This window comes from Gymnogyps californianus, chromosome 20 (assembly GCF_018139145.2).
Source record: "Gymnogyps californianus isolate 813 chromosome 20, ASM1813914v2, whole genome shotgun sequence".
Classification (NCBI taxonomy): Eukaryota; Metazoa; Chordata; class Aves; order Accipitriformes; family Cathartidae; genus Gymnogyps; species Gymnogyps californianus.
The window spans coordinates 4,351,672-4,364,789 of record NC_059490.1 but is presented as its reverse complement, the minus strand read 5'-3'; the positions used below and the strand labels follow the sequence as shown (position 1 = coordinate 4,364,789).

Sequence of the window (13,118 nt, the reverse complement as noted above, 5' to 3'; positions counted from 1 at the left end):
GAAAGATAAATTGCTAGAGAAAAACTCAAGCCCACTTCTGTCAATGTGGACATATGGGATTAACTGCATTCCTGTGATACTTGATGTGAGTGAACACTGTTCCATTGCAGTCTAATATAAATAATGTTTAACTAAGCATAAATCTAAAACTAGACTTAAGTTACCTGGGGCCAGAATGACTAAATGCGTAGAAGAGGGGAGGAGCATTACTCATCACATGAAGTGGGCTTATCAAAACTGGGAGGAAGTCGGGTGTGATTCCTCTTTACTGAGTGCAAATGGAGTGTCAGGGGATGGAGATTTGGACCCCAGAACAGCAGCTGCCTGGTTTTGTGTCCAAGAAGGAAGACGAGGGAGGCAATAACAGAGCAAGGAAGTATTTAACATGTTGTCAGCACTGTGAAAAGGGAGAAAAAGTGGGAAGCGGAAGTGGAAGAAAATGGGGAAGGAGAAACAGTATGTTGGCTTTTTTCCATGTAATTATGCATGAAGATGTTTGCTGTATAAACATACTTTGGGGAAGATTTCAGTAAAAATGGTTGCACATCAAAGATACAGGACAATATGTTGTCTTACTAGCAAGTACTAAGTGACATTTTTGGTAATTGGTGTTTGACCTGAACCTGGAAATGCTCTCATGTTCGTCTGCCTGCTGTACACTTCTGCGTCCATTTAAACCAGCAGCACCAGATGTAGCTTTGGTGCTGATCTTGAACAGTGCTTCATAGTGAATAGCAGCTACCCCAGCTGGTGGAAGCAGGAACAAGATCTTTAGAGATGATGCACCTGTGAAATGCTGTGAAGATGGTCATATAAACAGCTATGCAAGTTTTTACAGTATCATGTCAAACATTACTTAGTTGTTATTGCGTATAGCTATTCAACTGTGCAGGATTAATTAAGCCATTTAAAGGACCTTTGTTTTCTCTTCCCTTTGTTTTTGTTCTCTTCTTGATTGTATTATAGAAGAGAGTCTTCCCATTTATTCGAACACCTCAATTTCTTTAGATTTTAATTATTTTAATTTGGTGGTGGCTTTTCTTTCTTTCTGAGATCCTTAATGTAGCATGTCGTACAGTGTTTAACATAAAAAAGGAAAATAAAGAGTAGGAATAGGCACTACTGAGACCAAAAGTTACAGTGGAAAGGTGTGTTTCAACTTCAATGAAAAAATAATATTACTTTCAAACTTTAATAGTATATTGCAAACTTCCACTTGATGTTAATATAATATTTATAATGTGGTTAGATGATTGTAACATGCAGTGCTCAGCTGAGTATTTTTGATCCTGCAATAAATAAAAAGATATTGTAACAGATATGACGCAGCAAGGCTCAATTCTGCATCGTGATATCTGCATTTGTCAGCAACACCAAGTTTTTATGTATATAGCATTAAATTTGTACTGGATTGTTTGCCTGTGAATGTTTAGTCAATAGAGAACAAATCCTGGATGTCAAATAACCTTGAACTGTACCATAAACTAGAAAATGTTGGATGAATGCAACAATGTCTCTGAAAGCCACGCTGCCCAAAATGGGGAAGTGCCTAAGAGTTACTTCTGCAGAACTACTTAGTGGTAATATTGGCAAGCAACGGCCTGTCTTCCATCGTACAGCTGCAAGTTAGAATCTTTTTTCCTCCCCCCCGCCCCTTCTGTAGCTTAGTTATCATCATTGCATGCAGTGAAGTACTTTGGAAAGGAGTGGTGTGACAATCCAGAGGGATTTGTTGCCACTCTGAAAACAAAGGTGGCAAGTGAGAAGCCTGGTGTAATTCTGTGTCCTCAAATAAAACTAGAAAAGTGTATGCTGACCAGTAAGCTTTAGCCATTTGTCAAGGTAAATAGAATGCTTGATGCTTCCAAATGCAAGTTTGGGAAAAGCAAATAATTCTTTTCTTCCTTTATTTTTCTTCAGTTTGGCCTGCTGCTGCTGAATATCTCTGTGTAAGGGCAAATTTTGTTCCTGGAAAATAAAGCAACCTCCACTTCATAAATCAGGAATTATTTCTGTTCAACATGCTTATTAAAAGAACCATAATCTATTCCTTTACTTCTGGGTGCCTGTTACAGAACAACTGTATTGGAGTATATTTTAGGAGTGTGATGGTTTTGGGGGTTGGTTGGGTTTTTTATTTATTTATTTTTAAAAACAAAATCCTGTTTGAAGAAAATAAAGAAAAGCTTTTTGCAGTCTAAATACACATCCTGGTGGCAGACTCTGAGATTAAAAATATATATAGTAACATAATTGTGGCTCCAGTATGATGTCATGATAGATGAAAATTAGTACTCTTAGGAAATAAGCATGAAGAAAAACGGGCAGCCATATGTGTTTATTTTTCCATACCTCTGTGTCGAGCAATCATGACAGGAAAAGAAAGAGGTGGAAAATGACAGAAGAATGACAAAAGTATGACGGAAATGATTTTTTTTTTTAATTTTTTTTTGTCTCCAAAAAGTTTATTGTATGTATAGGGGTTTTTTCTGATATGTTTTTCAGATTTCAGCTATGTAGGACTGAACTCTTGATGTCATGTTTGACACACTAAATATCAAGTAGAAAGCTTTGTGGCATTAATTTTATAAATAGACCTAGTACTCAAAAATAGTCTTACTGATAATCAGCTTTGTCTGTCTTAGTTCTGGAATGGTCACTACATGTTTCTGTAACTGGAAACTTTGTCATACATAAAATTTAATCCTTTTGGGAGCTGATCTGTGGAACAGCATTTAAGTAACTAGTCAATAAGAAATGTGTGTCTGTTCCTGTGTTTTCCTTGAACTGAAATTTTGCTGTGTATTGGGTAAGGAGAAAGTTGTATCTTTTTCACTAGAGTTTTTCTTTGTGTACTCCAATAGTTTCATGGTTCTGTAAGTTGATGACTCCACTCTGAAATGAATTTTGCTGCCCTTCTTTTGAGTTCTTCTACCTGTTTAAGCCACATGATAGCATACACTGTACTTTGCTATAATGTTAGGTGTTGATCATGTTGCTATATTGTTAGGTTAGATCACCAGGGAGATGGTGATCCCTACGTCTGACCTGAAGTGTCTCTGCAAAATCTGTGTTGTTCGTTAGAAACAAAGCTAGTAATTTAATTGGCATGTTTAACTGTGTCTATTTACCCGAATACTCTGGAAAAAAAGTGCTATTTACAGCTAATAAATTGTTGGCCAAAGGAACTTCTTGTTTGCTTGTTTGTTTTTCAGTTTGGCATATCAATTTTAATTTAAATTCTTCTCAGTGCTATTTCAGGAGTTAAGAAATTGGGTCTTAAGGGTTTTTGTTTGTTTCTTGATGAGTTAGGGCCCTAATTAGGGAATTAGGTCTTCCACACTACTGCTCTTATGAAATACAGCATGTTCTGTGCCTGTTCTGATCTCATGTGTAACACAAGATCCGGTTTCAGTCAGGCGTAGCTTCACCAGAACTGACCATCTATCCGGCTTTGTTTACTATATAGTTCATTGGTGTCATTAAACATTGATAGCTGCATTTCTGTGCATGGAAATAGGAGCATAGGGACAGCGACTCTGGCAAGTTAATGAATACTGTCACTGCAAAATGTATGTTTTGGTTTGGGGATTTTTTTTTTTTTAAGTTGATAGCCTGTGATGGCAAATAATAAGTTTTCTTTTTCAGCTCTGTTGCAGACCTGAGGTGAGTTGGGCCTAAATTCAGAGCAAGAGAAGTAAGCTGTAAATGACAAAGGCCTAATTGAAAAATCTATGAATGAGTCCATTTCCTGCCATTGACTTCAGTGCATTTCCAGGCGGACTTCAGTCTGTGTCATGTAGCCCGCGGTTACCTGCATCTGGCAGTTTGGATTTGGGTTCACGCTTCCATTTTGGAAAGTGGAGTGTCTCTATAGCCATTGTACAAATCATACTCCCAGAGAAGAAGAAAATTTTTTTGTAAACTTAACCACTTAGTAGAAAGGAGGTAGTTGTCATGCTGTCTTAGAAAATAAACCTTCTTTTGCTTTTACTTTTTATGCACATGTGTTTTAGGGGGTTGATGTATTGCATAGCTTATTGTCCTCAAGTTCATGTGCCTTGTATCACTGCAGTGTGGATATGCTAGCAGCACAGGTGGTAAAACCACTTTAAACTTAGTATCTGAATAGAAGGAATGATGTTAGTACACAGTTGCAGTAGTGCATGACCCGCAGTTGAGATCTTAAACTGTTCCTTTTTTTGAATGCCTACAGCTGGTCCTGACAGCTGCCAGAGCCCTGTTGTGGTGGGGATTGATTATTTATTTATTTATTTATTTATTACTTTTTACACATTACTGCCAGGCTGCAGAGAGGGGGAATACTATAAAAATGTAAATATTTAAATTGCATTTCCAGCTTGGTGACTCTGCCATCCCTCTTTCTGTTTGGGTGAGAGGATTTCAAAAGGATGAGTCTGTTGTTCCCCCAGCTTAAAGCACTTGAACTTTCTGCTCTTGTGGTGTCTTCTCGTCCTTCCATCCTCAGCAGAAGCAACTCTCACCTTTGGAAGGAATACAACTCGGTTGCTTTGCGCCACAGCTTTCTGAAGGGAGCAGTAGCACAGCTGCTGCTGTCTCTCTGCAAAAGAAAGATGGAAAGGGAAACAAGTAAACAAGGAGTGCCTGAGTCCTCTTGGGGGGTGGTGGTGTTGACTGATGTCTGCAATTGATTTGTTAACTTTCAGAATTAGTAACTGTAGAATTAAACAATTTTTTGTATGGTCTTCGAAACAGTGTTAGTAAGGTGAGCGATGTCCAGATTTCTCCTTGGTTTGTTTTGAATGTGCGCATGTGGCTTCAGGCCTCCTGGCCGGTAACTGCAGATGCAGAGCTGCCTGGCTGGACCTGTAGGGTTTAGCGGCCTGCCCCTAACCGCAACATACAGCTCACTTAGGCTTTAGTGCCTCTAATAGTTTCCTTTCAAGAGCTGAAACTGTGAGATCAAAACCACCTCCTTAGAGCCAAGCATCGCTTTTCATTCCTCAGAGGTGTGAAGCAGGCATTGCTGCAGCGGGCTGCGTGGGGGCTCTGGCCGGGGCTAGCAAGCGAGCAGCTCTCCCCCCACGCTGCGGGCAGCAGCTTTACTGGCAGCGTCACCCTCTCTCAGAAGTCAGCGGGGACTGGAAATGTAGGCAAACCCTTTCCCTTTGGAAGACTTCAGCAAGAGATCAAAGGCAACTCTTTAGAGTTGGGAAGCGTTTTTGCTACCTGGGCCTGGCCCCATGTGTGCTATTTCTTTCCTGGTTTTGATCCAGCCGGTTTCCTAACTCACTTGAAGCTTTGCTCTCAGTGTGTCGTCTTTGCTACAGGTTCCTTTCATTTTCTGGAGAATACTCCTGTGCAGTTGGCTTTGCATTGTCCAGATAGGGGTTGCTAGCCAGATGATCTAATGTGTTGATATTTAAGGTGATAAAAAACCCAAATGAGGATTTCAATAAAAAAGCATCATTAAAATTTCTTCAGTCCTGTATCTATGTATACCTCTTATCTGATACAGAGTTGAACAGATTTAAGTGCTGCATTCTGTAACACCATAAGCCCTCATAACCAGCAGTCAGTTAAACATACCTGTGCTTTTAAAAGGTCCTTTTGTTTGTGTCTGCTCTTACTCTAAGTCATCTGGTATTAAAAATAAATATGACTCCCCAATCTCAATGGCATTGACCAGCCAGTGTTTTACCGCTGTAAGCTCTAGATCTGATTCTGGCTGTTTGTAAGTCTAAATGTTTGATGCTGAAGTCATGTAGCCTTAGTACTATGTTTTCACCACTTGCTTTTGGTGCGAAGCGTGTTGGGTGTGATATGTAAACACTTCTGATGGATTAATATTTTATGTATCTAGTCTGTGCTATATAGAGGCTATAACTGAGAAGAAGTGGTTCTGCTTTGCATGACAGAGTTGGAACATGTCCATAAAATGCTTGTGCAGAACAGATAGAGAATTGTGTAGAGGAACATTATTTGCCCAGTGAATTGGAGCATGGAGATGGAGTTTGTTCTACGTCATCTGTCTTTTGTTTCTATTTTGTATTTGAATTCTGAGGTATGCAATATGAAACTGTCTGGCACCTAAACCAGACCTATACTACTTGAGGTGCAAAGAAGTTGATATTGCACATGAAGATCAATATTACAGGATCGGTGGTTGTGGGGGATCTTTATAGCATCGTACAATGGTATTGTATGGTTTTTTCCAATAATAACCACATTGTAACAATCTTTAGGTGCTTTGTGAACTTCCTACTGTTCCTTTTTTTGTTGTACCACCAGATCAACTGCTAATGTGGTGAATACTGGAAAACAGTGTGATGTATGTGTGCCCTTGAGGATTTTTACCTGCTGGAAATGAGGAGAGTTTGATCTTATGATCAGTTATTTTTCCATAGATTGTGGTCATCTTCTGGCAAACTTCTCCGAGTATAGTCTGGTTCACCTTCTTTTGGTGAACGTGCAGAACTGAAGACAGGAAAGATAACGGCACCTAGTTTTTAGCTTACGGGTTTTTCTGTGCTTTGTTCTTCCATAGTTGTTAGCTGAGCAGCTGTCATTTTGTTTTCTTTGACCATAGCCTTTGAGAGCTTGGTGCTTTGTTGCTCAGCCTTCACACACTGTTCCTGTGCCTCATGACTAAATTCCCAGTGTTTTGGAAAGAAGCACCAATAGAAATAATTCTGGTGCTGTTTTTTTTTTTTTCCCCACATCTTCCTTCATTGTATATAGAAAATTGTGGTTTTCTTTGGGAGATGATTGTTTTCTACAGAATTCCCTGCCACATGCACCTCTAGTGCTGTGAAGATGTCTAATTACAATTTGGTGCTACAGTCTAAGAAAACTTATTTTCCTTTGTTGCTTAAAGGACTCTGATTAGCTGTCCTGATGTATCATGGGGCAACAGCGGAGCTAATGAGTGAAGATATTTTAAAAAGAATAAGCCCCAAACCTCAAACTTGCAGAATGGGATGCCTTAACTGTTAGTGACGTACCTTATCTTCTGTTTTATTTTTAGTTGCTCTTCTGCAACGGGTAGCAGAATTGGAAAAGGTCAATGCAGAATTTCTGCGCACAAAGCAGCAACTTGAGCAAGAATTTAATCAAAAGAGAGCAAAATTTAAGGAGTTGTACTTGGCTAAGGAAGGTAAGTTCTCAATTCTCTGAATTATTCTAAAGTTTATTAAACTTCATCTTCAAATAATGCCTGTATGAAGAATAACCTTTGTAATGGCAACTGCTACTCCCCATTTGCCCATGCACACCACATGCTTTTTGGTTAAGGATAATTAGGATTTAAGGGGGTTTTCTACTGGGATAGTCAACTGCATATCCAGCATGGTTAGTGGGATAAGGCGTCATTGTGTCTGATTTGCCAAAAAATGGAAAAGTGACAGTAGTCTTTTAAACAGATATAAAAAGAATATAAGAGGCAAGCAGAGAGTAAAATTCAGTAGGTGGCTATTTAGCTTCCTAGAATGAATTTTTAGAATTAGATTTAAAGATTTGCCTGCATGGATAGGAGTCAGCAGAGCAACTTGATGTACACGCAGAAACACCACCACTGAGTTTTAATACTAACTTTCTGAAGTCATGGTGTGCTCATTCTCTCTGAACAGCAGCTGATCTGGTAAGTGGAAAGACATAGTCTAGATGGTGTGCTGTTTGTACTTTGTGGCTAGCTTTTTTATGTCGTATGAATTTGTCTTAAACTTCTATCTGAGGTAGAATGTAAGCAGACAAACATTATAGAAGTTTTAATACCAGCCAAGGGCATCTATTTCAATAACACTCTTTATAGAAAAATTTGAACCATATGAGCTCAAATATCTGATAAAGAATTGGAGAGTAGAGATAGCTGTTGTTCTGAGAGCCAAATTGATTTATTTCTAATCCTGATGCTTTTCCTGTCCTTAACATATGAAAGTAGAGCCAAAAAATAATGCATTAAGACTGCAGCTGCTTGTATAAGCTTATGAGAGCAAAAATACAACAAGCATAATGAAGATCAGATCATACAGAAGGCCTATTTCTTTGTGTTTCTAGCAGCTGGATGAAAGGAAATTTAAGATACAAGGCACTACTGATGAGATCAGCAATAATTCTCCCTTTCTAGAACAGTCAAAAAATAGAAAATAAATTGTGACGAGGGAAAAAAAAATATCCAACTTTCACATGTACTGAAGTGAAAGGATACTAGAGGAGAATATACAAGCAATTACGTTTCGGGTTGTTTTTTTTTTCCCCAAAGCTTTTTTCCATCCCTGTTCTCCAAGACCCTTTCCTAAATGTACATTGGGACTGTTGCAACCCATCCTTAATACTGTTGTTTGAGAACTAAGTAATATAAATGCTACAGGATCTTGGGTTTTTTTACACGAGGATTAATGCCCTTTTGAGCACCTGATTAGCTTGGGGTTCCATATTCTCTATCAAGGGGTAAGGTGTTGGGCACCAGGATTGATTAAGCTTTTTGGTATTGAGGGAAATACATGGAAATAGCTTGGTGTTTATTGTACACTGGCCAGATGTTTCTGCTAAAAGTGATTGCCATTGAAATAGGCTATGTGGGCATAAAACTATTTTGTGTTAGTGCTTTTGGAATTAATTGTATAATATATATCTTCCAGAGCTTTTTGCTTCAGATTAACTGAAAACTCAGGAGGATAATCTGAAATTAGTTTAATTTCTGTTTATAATTGCAACAATTAGAGAAGTAGTGGATGTTCCATTGAATGTATCCCTTTTTTTAGTAGAAGCTCAGTTTTAGCAAAGCCATGGTAAAGAGCAAATTAGGCTGCATAGTTTTCTTATGTGGGCTCCATGTAGTGGTCACAGAGTGTTTGTGTTCAAGAAATAAGAAGTGTTCTATCCAAATTCAGGACCATGTTGGTGCCAAAAATGGGGGAAGAACCGTCTTCCTCTCTGTTGTTCTTACCTTTTCCAGCTTCATTACCAGAATGAGTTAAATAATAATGAACTAATTAAAAGCACGGTTCACTTTCAACAGGTATATTGATTCATAGGTTATATCTACAGTGTCTGCTTTGTGACTGCATCCATGAGAAGGTACTTTTTTAATAAAAGGCAAGGGCAAGCGAAGTCAAGAAATAATGTTCCCTAAAGATACCTGCTAATGTTTGTTCAGTTGTTATGGGTAGACGCTTTAATATCAGTGTTTCCTTCAACCCCTTGTTAGAGCACTGTTCTTTGCCATACTGTTCAGATTGAATTTGTTAAGCAAGCTAAATGTAAATAATACTTCTTTTCAGAGGACCTGAAAAGACAAAATGCAGTGCTGCAAGCAGCCCAAGATGATCTGGGACAATTGCGGACCCAGCTGATGGAAGCTCATGCTGAAATGGAGAACATCAAAGCTATAGCTACAGTATCTGAGAATACAAAGCAGGAAGCTATCGATGAGGTGAAGAGACAGTGGCAAGAAGAAGTAGCTTCACTACAAGCTATTATGAAAGGTAACAACCAGGCAAGCTGCTGCCACTAAGATCAGACACCTCTTTAGTATGCATTTAGTGATTTGTGCCTGCTGTTGCACAGAATATGGATAGCTGCTTTTCATGGCTTGGCAAACTGGGCTACAGAAGTGACAGATGAAGCGTAGTTCCTAAGTTTGTGAAAAGGAGCTTGGTGGCTCTTTTCTGTTAATATGAGGATGGAATTTAGAGGGAATCATGGCAATGGGAACTCCCACATATATGCAAAGCATTTTTGAGTGACTATGAATGTGATACTTCATCCTTCCACGAAGATCAGTATAATGCATGTAATTTGACAAGTCTGAAAACAGCTTTAGGCTGACAGCATGATTCTCTTCTCTCCTTCTGTGTAAACATAGTTCTGCTGTCAGACAGTTAAGTGTCCCTGCAGTACTATCACATGGACTTTTCCCCAGGCCAGTGACTGAGCGTGCTGCTCTGTATGTCACGTGTCATTTTTTTTTTCTTGATAGTTCTGAGCTATTCTTTGTTATGTTTGCGTGTTGCACAGCTGTTGACGTTTCTGAGACAAACTGTGTGCAAGGAACAAAATGCAGGATGTAAACTGGGGACAAACTGTTGCCATAACTGGCTGTTTTCTTAAAGGTTCACAAACAGGATCGCAGTATCCTGAGCCTACAGGCGGCTGGCTGTAGGCAGTTTTTCCATCACCTGATTATGTTTTTCCCCCAGAGAAGACAAATCTTCATGTATATTCAGTACACAAATTTCTGTTTATTTATGATCTACATAGATACATGAACCTAGATCAAGGCTCAGTTGTTCCAGCTGCTGTCCGTATGTAAACAAAGACAGCTCCTTACCTGAAGGGGTAATATTAATAACAGGGAAATGAAAGCTATGTGAGAAGTTCTAGTTCCTTTGCATTTTGGAGTAAGTAAGTAGGGTTTTGGTAGTTTGTTTGGATGATGTGCTTGGAGGTACAAAATATGCTGCTAAATAGACACGTACGTTATTTTGAAATTAGGAGTTACACAGTTTTGGGGGCTGGTTTGTTTGTGTTCTGGTGATGGTACAAATTGAGATGCAGTTCCTCTGGATCTTTTGCTTATGTAGTTGGGTTTTGGGATGAAGAGTCAAAGGGAGGAGAGAGGAAGGGAGAGTTCACTGTTGTCCTAGTTTTGATCAATTATGATAAATCATTGACTGGTTGGAGAAGGAGTTCGTAAAGCTCTGTTTTTTAACTTACATTGAAAATAAGTTTTGAAAATGCTGTTTTATAGAGACTGTTCGTGACTATGAGCTCCAGTATCATCACAGGTTGGAGCAAGAGCGAGCTCAGTGGAATCAATATCGAGAAAATGTGGAACGGGAAATAGCAGAGTTAAGAAGGCGATTGTCTGAAGGTCAAGAGGAAGAAAACCTAGAAAATGAAATGAAAAAAGTACGTTGAAATCTAGTTCTTCAATTTCTATTTCAAATACACTTGTGTTGTTATGCATGAGTTCCTTTCTACGGCCTGCTATAATTCCTCAGAAATACACATAGTCTCGTTCTGCCAACTTTCAGCTCTTTGTTCATGGAAGTCATCGTGACCTTATCCTGCATTTGAATCCGTAACGGTAGTGTACCTGATTATGTGGATTCAGTAAGAGGATTGCACATGAGAAGATGGTAAGGTTTGGCCTTCAGCTTGTAAAAGCAGGAGGCCTTGTAAAGTCTCTTGTCATAAAGTCAAATGAACTCAAGTAAAGCCCCTTTTAGATTTTTCTGGATTAACTGCAGATTTATAAAATTTCCTTTACGCTTCTACACCTTTATTCCTTTTCTCAGATCTTATAAACTTCTTTTGAGGTTTTTAATGGGCAGTATATCTAAAATGTCTTTCGTCTGTCTTTAAGGTAAGCCATGTTTGTGCAACACAGTACTGCTGGCTTCCTAGGAAATACCGAACCTTGCTGTCACAAAACAACAGGCTCTAGATGATGACAGATAATTGCCCCAGAGTTTGGAAAGATGATGTTGTTGTTGTTGCTGCTGTTGTTGTTGTTCAAAGATCTGTGACTTAGAAGAGTTCATAGAAGTAGATTGAGGTGCCTTGTGTTGAGTTTGGATTTTTGTTGTTGAGTTTGAAGATTTGGTGTATTTCTCTTTCAGGCAGGAAGGAAATTGAACCTGTCGTAATAGATCAATGTTTTGGAATCTTTGTTTATCATATTATAAAAACTTGCATTTACGTGAATTTGTCTTCTCAGCAGGCTTGCAGTAGTCTTCAAGGTATTCTAAGACAATTTTAAAGTAATAAATGATCCTATATTCAATAAAGGAGTAGACTAACATGTGATAATCTGCCACATCACTGCATTTCCTTGTTTCTGCTTGCTGTCAGCTGAAGAAATGCAGTATTGAATATCACAAACATTTCACATAATAACTATTTTACCTATTTTTACTATGTTGTAACAAGCAATCAGTATTAGTGTTGCAAAATGGAATTCTTTTTCTGAGACTTATAAAGAGATTCTTGAATATTGCTAGTTGTAGTTGCATAATTGCTATTTGATATTCAGTGAGACTGTCCTTCATGTAGTCCTGATTTAAAAGGTAGGAGTCAGAGTAAAGCCTATTTGCCAATGTTCTGACTACAGAATTACTGCCGCTGGAATTTTAAGACATAAACTGTTTTCAAGAGAAGGTTTTAGCCCTATTAAGAGAAAAAAGACTTTGGTTGAAGCTGGAAGGAAGGTTCAAAATTGGATCAATGTGGTGAGTCTTGTAGGAACAACCCAGAAGATGCAGAGTTCATAGTGTAAAAGTCCCGGCAGTGCATTACCAACAAACTGCCAATAAGAATTTTCAGAAGACAATCTCTGTCGACTGAGAGAGTCTTTCCAATAACTAAAATCTCAGCACTTTTTTCTTTTTTTTTTTTAATCTGAATGTACTGATCATATAACAGTTGGAGTTGCAAGTTGCTCAGATGACAGCACAGCTCACCTAAACTTAGTGGCTTTACTATGTGCCAGTTAGCATTTAGAAGTTTAGTATAGCAGATAAATGGCATTTTCAACTATACTCCTTTAAAAGGGAAATAAATATCCCTTGCGGTCCTAAAGCAAAAGGTGATCGGTTTATTAATCTCTGATTAATATGAGCTTGGAAAGCTTTGTAGGCCTGTAAAGCAGAGGAACATGTACTTTATGTAATAGGAGGGGGAGGGGGAAATCTGGTCTTCAGAGTGCAGCTTGAAATAATTGCTTAAACTGCTTTGCATGGGTTTTTAAATCTTCTTTGTCATTAAACCTGTGAGTTTTTTCCTCAAGGAGACTAAGAATTAGATCAAAATTAGGAAAAGGACATTCAATTTTACCTGAAAACAAATGAGCAAATCCCAGGCCCATAAAAAGCTGTGTTTCGCTAGCAAAATAATGAATGTTTATGCCTCAGCAATCAGTGCGAAAGGAGGAATTTTCTTGATCACTTGGGATGTGCTATTTGAAGACTTGTGATCAATTCCTCATGCAAAATGGCATTTCCAGCCAACAGTGTTATATTTGTCCTCCATCTTTCTATGCTCCATTATAAGGATAGATTTATTTCATTTTAAGGCATAAACTTGGAAAGAGTTTTGTTAAAATATCTTCATCTTCTAGCCAGTTCTAAGGAATC

At 38.4% G+C, this 13,118-nt stretch overlaps 1 protein-coding gene across 2 annotated transcripts in view; it reads left to right on the top strand.

Moving 5' to 3' along the window:
• Positions 1–13,118, top strand: part of RABEP1 (rabaptin, RAB GTPase binding effector protein 1) — a 50,560-nt gene that overhangs the window by 12,026 nt on the left and 25,416 nt on the right. For both annotated transcript variants that reach the window (XM_050909036.1, XM_050909037.1), the window contains exons 2-4: positions 7,010–7,138; positions 9,264–9,467; positions 10,733–10,893. In XM_050909036.1, coding sequence (XP_050764993.1) covers positions 7,010–7,138; positions 9,264–9,467; positions 10,733–10,893 — 494 coding nt within the window. The remainder of the gene's footprint in view (positions 1–7,009; positions 7,139–9,263; positions 9,468–10,732; positions 10,894–13,118) is intronic.